We start from the raw sequence: 22225 nt of genomic DNA on the forward strand, positions 1-22225 counted from the left end.
TCCTTCTCCAGAACTTTGCTAAGCAACATTTTATAGGAATATCCCACAATTCAATTTCTGATTAATTGTGACTGCCTTTTTCAATGATTCATATCAAAAGCAATGTTTTCTATACCATAAAGTAATATTAAACCATTGTTTATGTAATCAAAGGGTGATACCCATTCTCTACATCATCAGAGAGATAAGAACAGGACTTTCCTCCAAGGGCAATATGTCCATTGGATTTTGGAATTTTAAATTGACATGAATGAGCAATCACAGAGGACTTTTGTTTCTGTTATGTTTTCCTAGAATTTATATGGTTTGTTTTCTCTCCATAATCCTTCTTCTTATTATGCTTAAAATCTGAAGTATCATGCAAGTTTTTTTTTAATTCTGTCCTGAAATAATTTTTCATTTGTTTAATCTTTACTGTTTTATTTTTTAAGTACATCTAGTATGTTCTGTTGGGAGTCCATCAGAAGAACTGCATATATACCCATTCACACAGTCATTTGCAGGGACAGAAATATAGAATAAGTACTTACATTATATTTGTATGCGTGTGCACACATGCTTACGGACATGTGACTGTGGGACAGGTCAGGAACCATTTACTAAAATGGATATTTCAAATCATTTTAATAATGAAGTTATAAATACTGTTACAACCTCCTATTGCTTATGGCTAAAAATTTCTAACTGGTTGATATTATTGTGAAAATTAGATAATCTTGCTTGAGATTCCAAAAGAATCCCACTATATATAAACATTCCTCAAATCAATACATTACTTTCTTCTGAAATTCTATATCATGCCTATCAAACCAGGGGAGCCAAAGCACATGTCATTAATAAGATTATTTTAGAAGATGATTTTGGTAACTTGATTAGAAATGAAGTGAATAGTCCACACCTCAACATGCATGTCACCAGTTTGTGTTCATCTAGAGCCTGGTGGCAAGAATTACTCAAAAGAACTATACAAAAAAGATCTTCATGACCCAGATAATCACAATGGTGTGATCACTCACCTAGAGCCAGACATCCTGGAATGTGAAGTCAAGTGGGCCTTAGGAAGCATCACTACGAACAAAGCTAGTGGAGGTGATGGAATTCCAGTTGAGCTATTTCAAATCCTAAAAGATGACACTGTGAAAGTGCTGCACTCAGTATGCCAGCAAATTTGGAAAACTCAGCAGTGGCCACAGGACTGGAAAAGGTCAGTTTTCATTCCAATCCCAAAGAAAGGCAATGCCAAAGAATGCTCAAACTACCGCACAATTGCACTCATCTCACATGCTAGTAAAGTAATGTTCAAAATTCTCCAAGCCAGACTTCAACAATATGTGAACCATGAACTTCCAGATGTTCAAGCTGGTTTTAGAAAAGGCAGAGGAACCAGAGATCAAATTGCCAACATTTATTGGATAATCAAAAAAGTAAGAGAGTTCCAGAAAAACATATATTTCTGCTTTATTGACTATGCCAAAGCCTTTTGGGAATACCAGACCACCTGACCTGCCTCTTGAGAAATCTGTATGCAGGTCAGGAAGCAACAGTTAGAACTGGACATGGAACAACAGACTAGTTCCAAATAGGAAAAGGAGTACGTCAAGGCTGTATATTGTCACCATGCTTATTTAACTTATATGCAGAATACATCATGAGAAACGCTGGGCTGGATAAAACACAAGCTGGAATCAAGATTGCCGGGAGAAATATCAATAACCTCAGATATGCAGATGACACCACCCTTATGGCAGAAAGTGAAGAAGAACTAAAGAGCCTCTTAATGAAAGAGGAGAGTGAAGAAGTTGGCTTAAAACTCAATATTCAAAAAACTAAGATCATGGCATCTGGTCCCATCACTTCATGGCAAATAGATGGGGAAAAAGTGGTAGACTTTATTTTTTTGGGCTCCAAAATCACTGCAGATGGTGATTGCAGCCATGAAATTAAAAGATGCTTGCTCCTTGGAAGAAAAATTATGACCAACCTAGATAGCATATTAAAAAGCAGAGACATTACTTTGTCAACAAAGGTCTGTCTAGTCAAGGCTATGGTTTTTCCAGTAGTCATGTATGGATTTGAGAGTTGGAATATAAAGGAAGCTGAGTGCTGAAGAATTGATGCTTTTGAGCTGTGGTGTTGGAGAAGACTCTTGAGAGTCCCTTGGACTGCAACGAGATCCAACCAGTCCATCCTAAAGTAAATCAGTCCTGAATATTCATCGGAAGGACTGATGCTGAAACTGAAACTCCAATACTTTGGCTACCTGATGCAAATAAGCTGACTTATTTGAAAAACCCTGATGCTGGGAAAGATTGAAGGTGAGAGAAGGGAACGACAGAGCATGAGGTAGTATGATGGCATCACCGACTCAATGGACATGAGTTTGAGTAAACTCTAGGAGTTGTTGATGGACAGGGAGGCCTGGCGTGCTTGCAGTTCATGGGGTTGCAAAGAGCCAGACACAACTGAGTGACTGGACTGAACTGAACTGAGCTTGGTGCATAATGATTATGTGTGTGTTTGTGCATGGGTGCACATGTATGCTCAGTTACTAAGTCATGTCTGACCCTTTGCAACCTCATGGACTTTAGCCAGGCTCCTGTCCATAGGATTTTCCAGGCAAGAATCCTGGAGGGGGTTGCCATTTCCTCCTCCAGGGGACATTCCTGACCCAAATATCAAACCCGCATTTCCTGCTTAGCAGGCAGATTCTTTATCACTGAGCCACCTGAGAAGCCCATATAATGATTAAATCTTTTTAATTGGGAGAAAATATTTACAACATATATATCTTTTCAGACATATATTAATAGTTTCAAAATTAGTTATTTATAATGCTTCCATGGTTATGTCTTTTACATCTTATTTATATAATCTTGCTCTTTTTTCTTTCCTTTCATTTACTTGTTATTTAGCATGATAAAAATGTAAACCTATTTACTTTTGTCATTTGTGATTACAAATGCAGAGTATACAGAGTTGCAGTTTTTAAATGTAAATGTTTCAACTACAGTTCCTTTTAAAATGCATTTACTTACTATGCTGCTGAGTCGTTGAGCTGGTATTCAGATGCCCTTTCAAAGCAGGCCTGAACTCCTGGATCTCTCCACAGTCGTTTTATTATCTCAGCCAATTCCGGTGTCATGCTGCCATCTTCCAGGGTATTTGCCATCGCACAAAGCTGTTGTTGGTCTTCCTGTGGCATTGTTTTTGTCAGGATAAAAATGTATTGTTACTTAAACTCACATATTCTTCTGTTTTCCAAAAGATCATTTCAATTTGATGATTTTTACTTTAGTAACAATTTCATTGAAAATCTATTCACTATGCAGTAAAGTGAAAGTAGCTCAGTCATGTTGGATTCTTTGCGACCCATGGACTAGTACAGTCCATGGAATTCTCCAGGATGGAATACTGTAGTGGATAGCCCTTTCCTTCTCCAGGGGATTCTCCCAACCCAGGGATCAAACCCAGGTCTCCAGCATTGCAGGCAGATTCTTTACCAGCTGAGCCACAAGGGAAGCCCACTGTATCTTTAGGTTAATAGAACACAAGTATCTTATAATGCAACTTCTGGCTTATGTCCACAAAAGTCCTTCATTGCAAAAACTGTGAAATATTACATGAAGAAATTAAGGTATTTGGTATTTATCACTGACTTCTAAATGATGGAAAAAGGGATAACAGTATTTTGGTGTAAGGCCACTGAGCTTCTAGAGGACCAGAATGCTAGTATCAAAGAGCAACAAATCTAATCTAATCGAGCACATTGTATTCCTTTGATCATGGCCATATATTTTCCAGGAAATAAAAATACCAAGTAAGAATTAGAGTACAAATGGAAATTAAAACTCAATACTCTAAAATTATAGTTTAGAAATATATTGTCATTATTTACCATCACATACCTCTTTGTAATCATAAAAATTACCAGTGGTAAACATTTTGATCCACATAAAGTTTTTGAACATCACTGTAGGTATTGTCATGAGCATGATTTTAGGGCAAATTAATAGGGCAGAGGTGAGATTTCATTAGGAAAAGAAAAGAAGGGAAGAAAGTAAAGGAAATAAAAAAAGAGGAAAAGGAGAAAAGAAAACCAAGTATTGTGTTATTCCTGATGGGATATTTGGAGGTGACAAGGGCAAAAGGAAGTTTGAATAAATAACATAGACCACAGTTTACTTAAACTAATGATCCAAACTGCTTCATGACTAAAAAAATTTCATTAAGAATGTGGGTTTCAGAATAATTCAATTATTGGCCATGATGCTAGACCAGGCAAATGAAGAAATCTAGGCTCAAATCTTAGTTGTCAGATTCCAAAGCCCATATTCTTTTTGCTGACTATTTTTCATGCATATTTTCATAACAACTCACATGACATTTAGCACATGTGATATCTCACACAATCCTTTCAACAAGACACTATATTTTCTCTATCTTACAAATGAGGAAACTAAAACTTGGAGGTAAATTTGCCAAATCAATAAAGATGTAAGTATCAGAAAAAGAATCAAGCCTAAACATATTTTCTGCAAAATTAGGTGGCTACCAGTGAAGTATGTCCAACAAGATCCTGATGCCTTTCTGATACAACTCAATTTATTACTTGAAATTGATGATAGGCTTGTGCCACCATTTTCTAAAAATCTGCTCTTTGTATAAAAAATGAAGGGTGTCTGTAACACTGTTAAAGAAAGGCTCTGTTAAGACTAAAAAGTCCATTTTATCTTTCTTCACAATCCAATTTTACTGCTAAGCCAAACTGATTAGATGACTGTTAGGCCACAAATTTTAACTGGCCCAAATCAAAGGCTTTGACCTGTCATTTTATTGTGTCAACACAAGATGAACTTTAAAATCCTTCCTCCAGAATAGTTGGATATGACAGGAAACTGTCATATCCTAAATTTATCCTAGATAAATTTAAGGGATGTTTAATCATTTTCCAAATATTAATTCACTGCAGGTTTGAATGGCATCCTAAATAAATTTTATTTACCTATCATATATTTGGAAAAGTTTGGGAATTATGGTGGTTCTAGAATAACTCATTTTCTTTACGTTGGTTAGCTCTAGAACTATGTGGCATATGTTTCCTCAATAAGTTTTCCAGACTTTCTTCATCAATATTAGGAACCTCAGATGAACCTAGAACCTTGTGTAACTCATTCTGAACCCTAGAATCATATTTTGAAAGATTATGGAAAAAAATACATCAAGGAAGGAAAAGATATCATAGCCTAATAATTTGCAGAAATGTCAGGTTTGAAATGCCAAGTTTTAATTACAGGATTTTCAGAAGCTTTGCTTATAAATATTGTTTGTGAATTTCCTAAAAATTGTTACAGTGCATATGTATCCCAAACTTATTTGATTATAGAACTTTTGTCATAGAACATCTTGAGTAATCAGTGTTCTTTACTTCAAATTATAGGATTCACTTCATAGGGTGGTTTGTCAAAGATGGTCGCAACACCTATAATGTGTGTTGCACTTTTCAGCATTCTTTTAGTCAGTCTAATGACTTGTTTTAGATTTCTAAAATAGAATATAATAATATTGAGAGAGAATTAGTAAATGCCTTTATTATTTCCCTGTTTTGTTTCTTCAACTTTACCGTCTTTAAAAGCTTTTGAAATAGCTGATGCTTTATAACTACTTGGTCAACACCATTTTTCTTCTCTAGAGGGCAAATACTATTTCCATCTCATTTATGGCTGATTCTTCAGTGTATTCCTAGTATCCAGTTAGTTGTCTAGGGAAGCCCCTAAAGTCACGCAGTCATGTCTGACTCTTTGCGACCCCATGGACTATACAGTCCCTGGAATTCTCCAAGCCAGAATACTGGAGTGGGTAGCCTTTCCCTTCTCCAGGGGATCTTCCCAACCCAGGGATCGAACCCAGGTCTCCCATGTTGCAGGCGGATTCTTTACCAGCTGAGCCACAAGGGAAGCACAAATAAATAATAGTTTAGTTTAGAATAACAACTTTTCAAATGATATTGGATGTATACTTCAATACATAAATGTCAATGAGCCTATATTCACTGAGATTATTAGAAAGTAATAATATCTAATACTGGGAGCTTATATTCTTTCATAATTAGTGTTTGTATGGATTTATTATTCTTGCTTCCTCTTGTAATAATCATTGTAATTTAATGATGAAAGCTAACACTTTGTGGATGAAAAACCTGAAATTTAAGTATCTTGTCCAAACTTGCAGAACCAGTGACCAGTAAAGCTCATGTATGTTTTCTGTTAGAAATCGTTTTCTTTTTGAATGGCAATCTGTGTGGTTAGGTATAAATGGTTATGTAAAAATATATATACTGTGTATCTAAGTTATTGAGAGTCACAGGACACCAGAACTGTGAAAGCCACACTTAAGTGCTTAACAATTAATCTGTCAAACAAATAGCCTGAGTCAGGTAGGGAGTATATTAATCTCAAAATCAAATACTGAAGAAGAATGTGATTGAAATTGCTATAATCTACACTAATTGAAATAAAAGTATGAGCCATGTAGTACCTGACAACTGTGATGCTTGATACTTGAGGACATAGGTCCTCCTAAGAAGTTATGTCAGTTGTTTAGTGGTGCTTAAGTTACTCTATTTACCCCATTTAATGTACGGTTTGAATAAATGACCTTTCTTTTTATTTTGTAGTTTGCATAATGGCAGCAATATACAGAGTCTGTTTTCACTCCACCTTCATGCTAGATCATTACGAGTTTTAACCAACACATTCCAGGTCTTTAGTGATGACTGCTATCTGATTTGCAAACATTGGGCTTCATGAAGCAAAAAATATATTTAACTAAGTATCAGTAGGCAAGGTTGTGACACAAATATATGGAATATTACACATGCAAACTTGCTAAATCGTTCTCAGAGGAATGTTGAAGGAACACCTGTTCTAAGAACTGTTATTGTTTAAAAGAAATAAAAGAAAAGAAATAGTCCTAATTCTTAAAAATATTTTTACAAAACTCCTTGCATAGGGAAAAGCTCTATAACAGAAGCCAGGAGAATTGAGTTTTGCCCTAAACTCTAGTTATTTAATTCAGGCCAAATTGCTAATCCTCTTTGCCCCTTGTTATTATTATTTTTTTAAATAAGGGATTATTTCAAGTTGTCTCTTATTGGTCAGTTTAAAATCCTAGGTTCTTAGAAAAGCCAGGGTCTGAACTATAAATGAACACTAAATCATAGAATAATAAAGACCAAAAGGATATTAGCATTCAGCTCCTTCAAGTTCGCCCTTCACATGTGAGGGAAACGGTAACCTAGAGAAATATTATCTTTAACTTAGTGGAGCCAAGTTGTGGGGAAGCTAAAAATGGAAGGCACACCCAGCAGAAATCCTGACTCTGCTTTACAATCTGCCCCAAGGACACGCGGAGCATTTCTGTGCTCTCTGCTGGAAAGTGGCAGAACCAAAGGGGATTTAGGGACATGAAAGGTATTTTTCTCTTCATCCTAATGAGTGCCAAGAGTCATTTACATGGTTTAACCTTTAACTTCTCAAGAGGAGGGGAGAGCACAAGTATCATTGTCTTCTCTATACCTACTATATCATTCCTCTCTATATTCATTGTTAGTATGTGAAAGTGAAATTCGTTCAGTTGTATCTGACTCTTTGTGACCCCATGGACTATACAGTCCATGGAATTTTCCAGGCCAGAATACTGGGCTGAGTAGCCTTTCCCTTCTCCAGGGGATTTTCCCAACCCAGGGATCGAACCTGGGTCTCCCACATTACAGGCGGATTCTTTACTAGCTGATCCACTTTTTAGTATAACAAGGTACCTAAAAATTACACTGGGAACAGTTTAGTTGACATTATCCAGAGGCAATCAGCTGCTCCCAGAGAGAATAAAGGGAAATGGGTGAGTTCTTCCTATAGATTGTACACAATCTGTTTCAAGCTATGATTAACTATACCGCTCTTTGCATAATACTATAGATTTCATTTGCTAACTAAAATAGTTTTATATGTTGGCACATAAATTGTTTTCAAGTAGGTAAAATTTTTATACATTTTAACATAAAATCTTATATATTATAAAAAAAAGACAAAACTATCTGCTACCTTGTAAACAAATAATGACTGAGTATATTTATTATGCAAACATTTTCTCATACAATTTTGAATTTTTTTTAAAAAATTAACATTATAAAATAATCACTTCTTTGTGTCACATATTTTTTGTAATTATCATTGAACGTTATTGATAGTTGTAGTATTGTTCTTAAAAATAAACTCTCCATGAAATGCCTCATAATTAAACTTAATATAGAGATATTACAGTTTGATTTTATGGACTAGACTCTTGTATTTAGCAAATATAAGTATTTATATTTGATATAGTGTATTATTTGATACTGGGCTTCCCTGGTGGCCGATTGAGTCCTAGGAAAACAGTTATTGTTGAGTAAGATGAGAGCGCACAGTCAAAAGGAAAGTTCCATTTAAAGGAAAATAGGAAATCTTACACTAAACAGAATTCATACTTTCAAATTCATGTTTTATATTCTTATATTTTGGTGTAGATTAATACTACAGATCTATTAGGTCCCACTGTTTATGGTTCAGACTCCAATACAGCTGTCATTATTTGCATACTTACTGCACTTCTAGGATTTACATAATCAATCTCCAGGGTTGCCATGGCTTTCACAATAGCTAGGATGGATTGCAATGTATTACTGTAAATTACTGCTTTGAACTCCATGCATTCTTGCTCACTGTAACCGTTCTTATGGATGATCCTATAATTTAAACATGAAAAGCTTTTGTCAGTTGAATAGTTGATTTTTTCTACTATTAAACACATCAATAATCATTTGCATAAAATTATAGTATACATTTTTGTTAAAAACAGAAGACCATTTTATGGGTTTGAATTTTTATTTTCATTGGGATTTAATGTAGTACTTTCTTTCTGAGCTCCTAAGCTAAATACAAAGAGGACTTAATGATTTGCTCTAGATAAACTACAATTTAAAATGGGTAAATCATGAGCTTTTTACTGAGCAAGATTATTTCTTTCTGAGAGAAAGATTGTCCAGATTCCCAGGACAAAGATATACACAGAGTTCTGAAACGTTTTTTAGTGTTTGTAACATGATGTCTAGAGGAAATGAAGTAATTTACTATAGCATCCACATCTTTTCCTATCACTTAAGACACACAGGAAGAATAGGAGTGCCTGCTTTCTATTTATAACAGTAACAAAGGCATCCTTTTAAATGGTGGTAACCACCTTCTGTTAAATCCCTTGTCACTGTTCCGTGTGTGTACGTGCCACTGAGTTCTCAAAGCTGAAATGCCTAGACATTTAACTTGGCTGAACTCTTCTTTCCCTTCCACTCATTCAATCAGAACTCAATTTTATTACTAGTTTTGGAATACACACCTATTAAAAGGTTCTTTGTGTATGCTAATCACTTTATTACATTTCTATTGCATAATATATTCTTGTTTTTTTTTTTAATTGCTTTTAAAATGAACTGTGTGTTCATTAGGCATCATTTAGATGAGAGATTACTAGGGATTTGTGTTGCATCCATACACACAGAGGCTTTAGTATAGGGAGTAAAAAGAACACAAATGCCTCCAAAGACATTAAAACCTCCAAATGCAAATACTCTTAGTGAAAAGAGTAAAGGCAGTACCTATATCTATTATTTATTGTTTTTAATATTTGATTGCCAATACTGGCTGTATTTATATTCAATACTTCAAATGGCCATATTTGTCCTACTGTATTAAACAATTAACTAGGTGAATAAGATAGTCAATTAAAGACTATAGTGAAAAAACAGTAAAATGTTTTTATGGATACATTAAGAATAAGTTCAGGAAAGAAATCCCAGTTCTCTGTCAAAAATTAAAATTAGAATATTACTTTAATTATTAAATTTAAATGGCAATTATAAATAAACCTGGGGGCATTTAGGTTTTCTTCCTGGAACAAGTTCTTATCTCTGTCCTTTTTCCATGGAATGAGAACTACCTGTCACCAAGCAAATTAACAGCAAAGTTAACAAAATCGGCTGTAGTGGGACGTGAGCAACACTGCTTTTCTAGGGGCTGCGATTACTGCAATTACTGTGAGATAGAACTCTCCGTCTGCAAGTTCATTCCTAGATCTGCTCAAATTAATAAGCGTTTACTAGGCATTTTTGGCAACGTATTTCAAACACTGAAGAGAATGAATAAAGTATAAATGTCCTTCTTCCCTAAAAACATAGACCAGTGCTCTATCGTCCCATACAGTAGCCACACGACATGTTAATTAAAATTAAATAAAATTTAAAAGTTAGCTCCTCAATCACATTAGCCACATATGGAGAGTACAGATGTAATAATATTCCTGTCATCACAGAATGTGCTATTGGAGAGTACTAGATTACAGGAAGGTAGGGCATGAAATCCTATTTTTGTACAGTATGATAATGTATAGCAAAAATACTGGCAGGTGGAATGAACTAGAAAAAGTGATCAACCCAACCGGGAGAGGTGGTAAGGGATCAGGGAGGATCATCAGCAGTGATGATCAGTTAATTTTTCAGGGATAAATGGTTATTTCCAGAGAGTCAAAAGGAAAAAGAACACTTTGAGCAGGAGAATCAGTGTGACCAAATAGATGCTTACAATTATCAAGCTTTCAGTATGTGCCAAACGTTGTTTTAAGTGCTTATGTGTCATCTTGTTTCTTGCAATAAGTCCTGACTTAAAAGTAGGTATCTATAAAAGTTATCACCTACATTTAAAGGTAGAAACAAAGGCATTAATACATAAAGACGCTGTCCCTGACTTATTCCATTAATGGATGGTACAGCTGGTCAACACACACAGCCTGATTTCAGAGCCTGTGATCTTAGCCACTAGGCTATATTGCCACCCATGGTATGCTAGTCCATAGCACTGTGTAAGTTCAGCATTTCTGAGGAGAAAGGAGGAGGGGGAGGGACTACGGGGTATTAGGATGAAGAGATAGGCAAGAGTTGAATTCTGAAGTGTTTAAGAGTTCTAGGAGTTTGATCTTGTTAATACAGGTGAAGAGTTCAATTCATGAAAGAGATAAAATAGTTTCTGCAGAGATAGCTGGTGGCAGTGTGGCTAACAGTGGAAAGAAGAGGAGAAGGAGAAACGACATAGCGTGATACCACTGTAATCCAGGTTAGCAATGCCAAGGTTCTGAACTGAGGCAGTGACAGTAGAGTTAGGTGACGTGTTTGGAGACATAACTTGTGTAGATGTTGCGTAACGTGGTTGAGAGAGTGAGGGGTCACTGTAACTACACATAGATTTATTTCTGTAGAGGCTGCTGTTGCTATAACTCATTGCAGGGGACAAAAGGGCACATGGGAAGATAAGTTTAGTGTTGTTTATTCTGATTTAGACCTATCCGTAGAATATAGAGGCAGATATTATATGCTTCCCTAGCTCGAAGTGTGGGCTTCCCTGGTGGCTCAGAGGTAAAGAAGCCACCTGCCAATGCGGGGAACCCAGGTTTGATCCCTGGGTTGGGAATATCCCCTGGAGAAGGGCATGGCAACCCACTCCAGTATTCTTGCCTGGAAAATCCCATGGACAGAGGAGCCTGGTGGGCTACAGTCCATGGGGTCACAAGAGTTGGATATAGTGACCAAACAACATCAGACTACAAATAGATAATTTCATCATTAGTTGGGATCATTCCATCACCAGGATACATTCCAAAGAAAAAGATCCTCAAGCATAGTAAAAAATAAGTTCAAAAAAATGATTATCTTCTTCTCCTATAGCAATGATGGTCCTTTAAAATTCTCCAGCAGTGACATAGTCATGAGATTTCATGTTTTCATCTCCCCTTAGTATTTCATTTACTCATTTAGATATTGCATTCTTAAATTATAGCATTTTTGTGCTCATAATATCCTTATTCAGAATTCAGGTCTATTTATTTTATTGTAAAGAGAAAAAAACATAGAGAAAAAATACACAAATAAATTGAAATCCGTGATGATAAAAACTTTAAATATTCATTTCATTCCCATGCATGAGGAATGCCAATTAAATTAAAAATATTGTTCCCTCCTAATTTCAAATGGATCACTGACATATTTTGAAATGTTTATGGCTTATGTTCATGATATTAAGACCCTGAATCATACCTATATTAATATATTTAAAACATAATTGCTTTTAGTAGTCATCTTGCTGAGAGGCAAAATTTGAAAGAAAAATGGAAATTATAATATTACTCATCTGTTATGCTTACAGATAAAGGATTGGAGGAATATTTGCACAGGAAATGTGACAGCTCTGCCACTATCTGTGGTTTAGAGGCTATCAATTAGTTTTTCCGAAAGTATTATTTAAGTCATAGTCAAATACATGGTCTCTCGTGTTGCAGGTGGATTCTTTACCAGCTGAGCCACAGGGGAAGCCCACATGGAGACATTAAACAATAAATGTTTAAAATAGTGGGCACCTACTTCATTTGTTTCACAATGGTACTTTTTCCAGATTCTCCTGCTCCTGCAATAGAAATATGGGAGTGTTATCAACTGATATACCAAGTTCTCATAGACATTAAAACCTGTGACTCTCTTGTGGGTTAATCTTTTACATATCACCTCTTATGTAAAGAAGGAGAGTAATCAATCAGGACTTGAAAGGTATTATTGGCTGTCTACTTTCTAAGATAGTAGCAACCCCTCTATTTTGATACTAGAGTCAGATATAGTTCTGGCTCCAAGGTAGAATGTGTTTTGTAAACCATGAAGTGTATACCATCAGGAAAACATCAGTTCAGTTCAGTCACTCAGTCATGTCCAGCTCTTTGCAACCCCATGGACTGCAGCACACTAGGCTTACCTGTCCATCACCAGCTCCCGGAGTTTACGCAAACTCATGTCCATTGAGTTGGTGATGACATATCTATATATTATTGCATTTAAACATGACTTTACAAAAGCTTTTCTCTCCTAAGTTTTCAACTCTCCCCTCAAATGGTTCCAACTTTATAGTTTCTCTGTGTGTGTTAGTCGTTCAGTCGTGTCCAACTCTTTGTGACCCCGTGGACTGTACAGCCTGCCGGCTCTTCTGTCCATGGGATTTTCCAGGCAAGGACACTGGAGTGGGTTGCCATTTCCTTCTCCAGGGGATCTTCCCAACCCAGGGATCGAACTCGGGTCTCCGGCATTGCAGCAGGATGCTTTACTGTCTGAGCTACTAGTCTCTAGATCACTCCAGAATGTGTCTTCCTATATCCTATGTGATTAAATAGCAAGGAAAAAAAGACAATAATTTATTTCCAGAACTATTCAAAGACTATTCTGATTGAAGGATGAGCTTTTGTTTTCATCATCATGTTTATCTTGTTACATAGAAATTTTACGTTTAAAATAGAAAGCTGCCTATAATACTAAGCAAACCTAAAGAGCCGTCGGGATAACAATAACAAAGGAATGAACGTCTCACAATGGATTACACATTCCAGAGAGAGGGGAAAGGAGTGGCAGTAATACCATAGAGAACCAATTGCATTTATCTGGGGGCATCTATTTAGTTGATGATATACAATATACAACTGTATTTTGGTATTGTTGGCAAACATGTAAAAAGCTACAAAATTCACATGATTTAAAAATTTTAAAACATAAACTTTTAATGAAAAAAATATAATTTTCTGTGCTATACAGAAGAACTTTGTTGTTTACCCTTCTATATATACCAGTTTATATCTGCTTATCCAAAACTCCCAATTCACCCTTCTCCTGCCCCTCCCTCCCCTGGCAACCACCAATCTATTTTCTATGTCCCTGATCTCTTTCTGTTTCATAGATAGGTTCGTTTGTGTCATATTTTAGATTCCACATATAAGTGATATCATATGGTGTTTGTCCTTCTCTTTCTGACTAACTTCACTTATGATAATCTCTGGTTGCTTTTCTGTTGCTGCAAATGCCATTATTTCATTTTTAATGGCTGAGTAGTATTCCATTGTGTATATGCACCACATCTTCTTTATCCTTTCATCTGTTGGTGGACACTTAGGTTGTTTCTATGTCTTGGTTATTGTGAGTAGTGCTGCTATGGACATTAGGGTGGGTGTATCTTTTCAAATTATAGTTTTGTCTGGATATATGCCCAAGAGTGGGATTGCTGGATCGTATGGCAGTTCCATTTTTAGCTTTCTGAGGAACTTCTGTACTATTTTCCATAGTGCTTGCACCAACTTATGTCACCACCAACACTGCAGGAGGGTTCCCTCTTCTCCACATATCCTCTCCAGCATTTGTGACTTGCAGACATTTTAGTGATATCAGGCAACTTCTTGAAATTTGGTAATTCTGGGTTTATACATGGGAGAAAAGCAGGGGGTCATCAAGAGTTGACAAAACCTGAATAATACAAATCTGTTCATAAAGTTTTTATATAGAATCACTAAACTTTAATAAATTGAGGAAAACTCAATGTTCCTCAGGTTATAATTAACATTTATCAATAAAAATGTGACATTGAAATATAATATTGATGAAGGGCCTATAAAAAAAGATCAATGAGTGAATATTTAACCTTACACTAATTTCTATATCCTTAAGAGAAGCAAAGGCTTTGATATGTTATTATGAAATTGAGTCATAGGACATCTTTAAAGTCTGTGTGCTTGTTAACTCTGGACAAATTTCAAAGCAGCACTACTAAGACAATTTAAATATCCAGGAAAAACCCAAAGTTAGGAAACTTGATTAATAGATGTAAACATATCCCTTACCAGCATGGTAATCAACTGCCTTGTTTTACCTAAACTAGTATAATTTTATGGAACAAAAGTCATGACTTCTGGCAACCCTGAATCTAAGAATTTTATTCAAATTATATGAAAATCTATATTGAATCAGAAGATCTTGACTACACTATCTAAATTTCTAAACCCACTGTTGCCCACTATTGTCCTTTCCTTGCCTCACTTTTTTCCCTAGCACTTACCTCATTCTAGAAAGTAACACATTATTCACATATAGTTTTTAAATTTTCCTGTCTGTCTGCAAGCACTACAGAGTAAATTCCACAAGGGCAAGGGAATTAGTCTGTTTTGTTCACTTACATATTGAAAGCACATAGACGAGTGCTTCATAGTAGAATCTCAATGAAACAAATGCATTATTTAAACTCAGACAGTACTTCACAAGTAGCATTTTGTCCTTGTGTTTCATATGCTTCTTCACATTGAATTTCTCCCTGACTCAATGTTTTCTTAAACTCTGATGAGCAAATACAACTACACCTCAGTTTAATTCTACTTCACAGAAAATTGGTTTTTTCTTACTCAGAGGAAATTTTCTTATGTTTTTCTAAGAAAATTACGTATCTGTAGCCATCTGAAAGAACTGCCCACCTTACAGGATACTGAGGAATCAAAGTAGTAATGCTATGGTAAATAATTTTATTGCTGGTGATGATTTATAGATTATTCCTCTTGGATAAACCTCCAGCATACTTTGCTTTATGGTTTAATGCTAGTCTTTTCCACACCACTCATTGTGAAATTATACAACGAAGTTGATAAATACAAAATCAGCCTCAGCAAATTTGCTAATCTTTTTTCATAGATTTTAAATCTAATCAAACAAAATTCACAGATGGGGCACAATCATTTAATAGAGGCTTCCATGTGTAAGAATGAGAAATTTGAGATAGTGAAAATCACAATAAAATATCACCTCACTTGTTTTTAGAAGACAACTGGCTATATTATTTTCCATGGCTAAGTGTTATGTTTGTGAGGATGGCAGGAGTAAATCAATGAGCTTTGCACAGTATCTTGGTTTACTGGCTTTATGTAATTTGCTATTTTGCTCCAGACTGCATCACTTTGAAAGAAAAGTTATTCAATAAGATTATAAAACTGTTCTTGGTAGTTTTTGAAAAAACTCCAACAGTAGACGTAGACATTAGAAATCGCAGCATCATCCTACACAACTAAAAGATTTGTAGTATATCTTACTTCTCTAAATATGTTTTCAGTTTTGCTAGATGGAAAATTGCAGGGTTCTGGGGATATGGGAGGAAAACCAATTGGCCCCATAGAAACCCCAGGACTTATCCATTCAGAAATAGTTTATGTTGCATTTTCTTCAACTAGAGTGGAAGCACTGAATGAAAAAATTTTCGAGAAAATTTGAGAGATTGAGAATGTCTCATTTTTAACTATCAGTTACATAATGGTATAATATCTATAATTTCTACAATGAAGTGAAAATAATTTAGATAATTTTCATTTAATTTCAGTTATCTATCTTGAGAATAATAATCTGTGTAAGGACTTTTCCAGAATTGTATCAGCATATGTATCATGGACAGATATACATTTGAACCACTGTTGAACACATAAAAATTTTTTAAATAATCACAACTATATTTCATTAAGATCTGGCAAGTTTCCAGAACTATTTCTGATGCCAAAGGGTATGTTATTATACAAGGATTGTTGATAACCGATCATTCAGATGTGTCAGATAGGCAGAATAATCACTTTTGAAAAAACAGCATTACTCTTTAATGAAATTCTGTATGAAAACTATTTTCCTTTGAAAGATTTTAAAATAGCTACCTGAATAATCTCCTACTCTATGTGGTGACTTCAGGCTTCTATATGAAGGCCCAGTATAGGCAACTATAGGAATAAGATGAAAATTCCTGAAGAAAAGCCCATCTATCTAAAATCTAATTTATTAGTTGCCCTGCTGCAAAGTTTTTTTAGGAATAAATTATTGAGTCCCATGCTCACAAGGTTTCTAGGTCTTAGTTCACAATAATCATTCCATTCCTGTAAGATTAGATCATGCTACACGGCCAAATATAGACATCAAAATAGTGTGTTTACACAACCCAAGGGCATCCTGGAATAATCTGTTCCTTCCTAATTGTGATGGTGACTAATATTATTATCTGGGTCAAAGTGTAATGAGGGAATTTTAACAAGCTATTTATTTCTTCGAAGAAGAAAATGTTTCAAATAATTAAATATTTAAGTTTATACTTAATTCATACTTTAATGCTCATAAATTGTTTTATTCTTAATAAGTATAAATTAGAGGTTTTATTCCACATTTTTCTTTGCAAATATATTCAAAAATTTTTAAGGCTACACGATGTCTATGAAGTCTATGAAGTGTGAAGTGAAAAGTGTTAGTGACACAGACGTGTCCTACTCTTTGAGACCCCATGAGTCACCAGGACCCCATAACTCACCAGGCTCCTGTCCATGGAATTCTCCAGGCAAGAATACTGGAGTGTGTTGCCATTCCCTTCTCCAGGGTATCTTCCACACCCAGGGATCGAACCCAGGTCTCCTGCTTTGCAGGTGAGTTCTTTACTGTCTGAGCCACCAGAGAAGCCATTATAGATCTATACCAGTAACTAAATTTCACCTAAACACTTTCAAATCCTGCTCACTCATTTCATAACTTGTTAAAATAGGCAAAATGAAAATAAACCCTGATTTATAATCCTGCAGAAGCTCTTTTGTAGGTACTCTTAAAATCACATAACTGTGCAGAACACTGAAACCTTAGAAGCCAACCAGCTGTGCATGCATCTTCTTTCTATACATGAGAATACTGAATCTAGTAGAAATTATGATACTCATCTAAAGTCCTAGACCTAACTTAAAACAATGAAATTAAGCTCCTGCTGCTACTGCTGCTGCTAAGTCTCTTCAGTCATGTCTGACTCTGTGCGACCCCATAGACAGCAGCCCTCCAGGCTCCCCCCGTCCCTGGGATTCTCCAGGCAAGAACACTGGAGTGGGTTGCCATTTCACTCCCACAGTTGTGTCTAACGGTTTGTGACCCCGTGGACTGCAGCACACCAGGCCTCCCTGTCCATCAACAACTCCCAGAGCTTGCTCAAACTCATGTCCATTGAGTTGGCGATGCCATCAAACCATCTCATCTTCTGTTGCCCCCTTCTCCTCCTGCCTTCAATCTTTCTCAGCATAAGGGTCTTTTCCAATAAATCAGTTTTTTGCATCAGGTGCCCAAAGTATTGGAGTTTCAGCTTCAGCATCAGTCCTTCCAGTGAACATCCAGGGCTGATCTCCTTCAGAATGGACTGGTTGGATCTCCTTGCAGTCCAAGGGACTCTCAAGAGTCTTCTCCAACACCACAATTCAAAAGCATCAATTCCTCAGCACTCAACCTTCTTTATAGTCCAACTCTCATATCCATACATGACTACTGGAAAAATCATAGCTTTGCCTAGATGGACCTTGCTTGGCAAAATAATGTCTCTGCTTTTTAATATGTTGTCTAGGTTGATCATAGCTTTTCTTCCAAGGAGCCAGTGTCTTTTAATTTCAGTGATTTTGCAGTGATTTTGGAGCCCCAAAAAATCAACTCTGTCACTGCATTGTTTCCCCATCTATTTGCCATGAAGTGATGGGACTGCGTGCCATGATCTTAGTTTTTTGAATCTTGAGTTTTAAGCCAGCTTTTTCATTCTCCTCTTTTACTTTCATCAAGAGGCTCTTTAGTTCTTCACTTTCTGCCATAAGGGTAGTGGTATTTGTATATCTGAGGTTATTGATATTTTCCCCAGCACTCTTGATTCCAGCTTATGCTTCATCCAGCCCAACATTTCACAAGATATAAGTTAAATAAGCAGGGTGACAATATACAGCCTAATACTAATCTTATAATGATGCCTTATTTTAAATTATTAACTGGTAATGTCAATACCAATATGATGTCAAGACATAAATTTAAAATCACTTTTTTAAAATCAATATGGAAGATGTGAACTTTTATAGACATATGGGTATGCAGTTTATGAGTTTATGGTTGTAATCTTTTGGTAGACTATTGACATAAAAGATTTTTAGCTTTGTTTCTTGTTTAGAAGCAATTCTATTTCATTCACTATTCTTTCTCATTGAGCAACAACAAACTTCTCTGTCTATTCCATGTTACAACCCATCATATAGCCTAGATAGTGGGTAGTGAAATGTAATAAGCAAACTCATGTTTTGGAATAAATGTAAGGTTGTACTCATTGCTGAATGTGGGTGTCTTGATGGAAGTTAATCTCTGAGAGTTTCCTCCTTTATAAAATTGACTTACTGATATCTATCTCCTAGGGTTTGGGTAGATTGAAATAGTTGGTACAGAGTCTAACTTACAATGAGTTCTCAACATTCTGTATTATTTGAAACATTCTCCACCTCTTTTCGAAGAGATATTTCAATTATAATATGTTTGACTCCTTTCATCCTTTCTTCTGGAACATGATTTTTAGATTCCTTACCCGCTGAATCACACTCCATGTGAGAGCCAATGTCCTTCTGAAACACTGTCTGACTTAAAATTTTGCCATAGATATAGGTGATTTTATTAAGGGTACTGATTTTCTGATTTAGTAAGATAGGGGTACAAAATAGATCTGCCTCAATCCTAGTACTTATTTCTAAATAGAACACTTTTCTTAATAGACATTATGATTAGTTTACCTCTTCTTCTATTTTTTTTTTTTTTTTTTGGTAGCTGTATTTTTTTAACCTATATTGAACTTTTAGCAGTTAATCTGTTTCTACTTTTTTACATCATCACTTAGCAAACTGATTTTCCTACATACTGTATGGGTATACTACATGTGTATAGCTGATTTTGAACTTCAATTAAAGATATCTGCTAAATTCTGTGCATTTGGGCCAAGCATTTCTGCTAGTTTAGATCACTTGGAATACTGACTTTACCTTAAACTGTATTCTTCCAAATTCTGAATCTTACTCAAGTGGGAAATTTTGCCTTATCCACTTTCACTCAAATCCCTGATGAGAACATTGAAAAGGAGAAGGTCAAAGACAGGAAACTGTCAGTCCATTCATCATCGTAAGTCCTTGTTCACAACCTGTAGTTAATGATGCTAAATATTCCCCATTAAGTATGACCATTACTACAGGTTTTTGTACCTACTCTTTATTTCTAGTGTGATAAAAGTTTTTATCAAGAATGTGTAAAAGTTTGTTTAGTGTGTATGTGTGTGTTCATGCACATGTGTGTGCATCTCCTGTCATAATCATGATGTTCTTTCTCCTCTGATAATGTGAATAATATTAATGTTCCAATAGTATTTCAACAGGTCATTCTTGAGTTCTCTCTTACCTCTGGCTTTTTTCTTTTAATATACATTTTTACGTTGTTGAAATCAGTTTGGTGATATTTTGGTTTGGTGTTTGGATCTGCATTCATGAAGGAGTTGGCCTGTTTTTGTCAAATTTTATTGTTAAGTTTATCAAATAATCTATTGAGAAGGATTTCCTTTAAAAGTTTTTATGATTTTAAAGTGATCTGCTCATGAAGTATTTCAAAGAATCCATTTGCAAAATAATATGGATGAATTTGCAGATATATTCGCCTATTTTCTTTTATCAGAAAAATAATATCCCAATTTACACTTATTTTCCTCAAACTTTTAATTTTAATAATCTCATAAACTATGGAATTTTGAGAAAATAGTACATTAGATACCTATATTTTATTCCTTCACCTTACCAATTATTAGCACTTTGTCCTTTGCATTTTTTCATATATATAAATTCATATACACACATATATATACATGTGTATACATACATATATACATGTATATCTGTCTTTATATTTATGCTTTGTTTTGCTGAACCTCTTGAAAGCAATCACACACTTCACCCGTATATAATTCAGAATGCACCTTCTAAGGTGCATTCTAAGAATAGGTCATTGTTCCAGAAAATCATAACACTATTTTCATGCTTAAGAATATCTATACAAATTCAAAATGTTATATAAAATATACTCCATATTCATATTTATTTGATTGTTCCAAATTGTTTTTCAGACCTTTTCTATTTCTTGGACCCAGGATCCAATCAAGTCTTACACATTTCCTTTGTATGTTATGCTATTTAAACTCTTAATTTAGACTGTTTCCCATGTTATACTGCTGTTGTTATTATGTTTTCATAACTGGCATTTTTCCAAAGTCTAGGACAGTTTATTATACAATGTCCAATATTCTGTATTTGTGTGGTGATTAGATCCAGTGTGGTGTAAATATCTTAGCATAAATATAAGTAATTTTGTGGGGCTTTTTGTAGTGAATCACATTAGTAGTCATATGGTGTCAGATATATTTCAATTACTAGTGTAACATCAAGTACCTATTTCTATGATGTAGTAATGATGAGCATTCTGAAACTGTAAAAAGTCATCAGCCAAACAAGCATATTTCATTTGTGAGAATGTTGTGGCTATGTACTCTTTCCTTCCTAATGAAAATTTATTTAAATACTTCCAGTTTTATACTTATTTTAAAATAGTTGATAATATTTAAAACATTATATATATATATATATATATATATATATATATATATGCCTTCTAGGATTTTGAAGTATTTTAACTTCAAAATCCTTTTGGTGGCTCAGATGGTGTCCTTCTGGTGGCTCAGACAGTAAAGCGTCTGCCTACAATGTGGGAAACCGGGGTTCAATCCCTGAGTAGGGAAGATCTCCTGGAGAAGGAAATGGCACCCACTCCAGTATTCTTGCCTGGAAAATCCCATGGACGGAGGAAACTGGTAGGCCACAGTCCATGGGGTCGCAAAGAGTCGGACATGACTGAGCGACTTCACTTTCTTTCTTTCTTTTCTTATCTTTTTAATGTACTTCTTAGGCTAAAAAGTGGGTAGACCAATGAAATATATAATTATGTGCTATTTCCCACACAAGCTTGCTTTAGATAGCAATGTAGATGATAGAAGGATGGATTGATAGAATTTATCTAAGTGTTCCTTAGTTGGGGAACAGTTATGCATTTTGTATGAATTCTTCAAACTAAGACCTTGGTTAATTATACAGTTGGCCTTTATATACTGTATATCTGGGAAAAAGAGAACAGGAATTAAATACATCAAATTAACAGCTCTCACTTGAGTTACCCCTCCTTATTTCCAGACCCATATGTTTACCTGTTCAATAGATATCTCCACTTGGTTGTTCTCCAAACAACACAAATTTGAATGTCTCAAACGACTGCTCTTTTTGTTTTGTCCCCAACCTAAACTGTGTCCTGTATTTCACATACTGATGAATCAAATAATCACTATTCCTTATTCTGCCCTTAATCATTCCTCTGACTTAACAGCCACAGGCAGTCAAGTCACCAAGTTCTATTATT

At 35.2% G+C, this 22225-nt stretch overlaps 1 protein-coding gene across 1 annotated transcript in view; it reads right to left on the reverse strand.

Annotated features, from left to right (window-relative positions):
- Positions 1 to 22225, reverse strand: part of GNAT3 (G protein subunit alpha transducin 3) — a 56752-nt gene that overhangs the window by 21698 nt on the left and 12829 nt on the right. The window contains exons 2-4 of the mRNA XM_027540341.1: positions 12497 to 12539; positions 8638 to 8779; positions 3036 to 3193 (exon numbers count right to left, since the gene is read on the reverse strand). Of these exons, the coding sequence (XP_027396142.1) occupies positions 3036 to 3193; positions 8638 to 8779; positions 12497 to 12539 (343 nt within the window). The remainder of the gene's footprint in view (positions 1 to 3035; positions 3194 to 8637; positions 8780 to 12496; positions 12540 to 22225) is intronic.

Source organism: Bos indicus x Bos taurus, chromosome 4 (assembly GCF_003369695.1).
Source record: "Bos indicus x Bos taurus breed Angus x Brahman F1 hybrid chromosome 4, Bos_hybrid_MaternalHap_v2.0, whole genome shotgun sequence".
Classification (NCBI taxonomy): domain Eukaryota; kingdom Metazoa; phylum Chordata; class Mammalia; order Artiodactyla; family Bovidae; genus Bos; species Bos indicus x Bos taurus.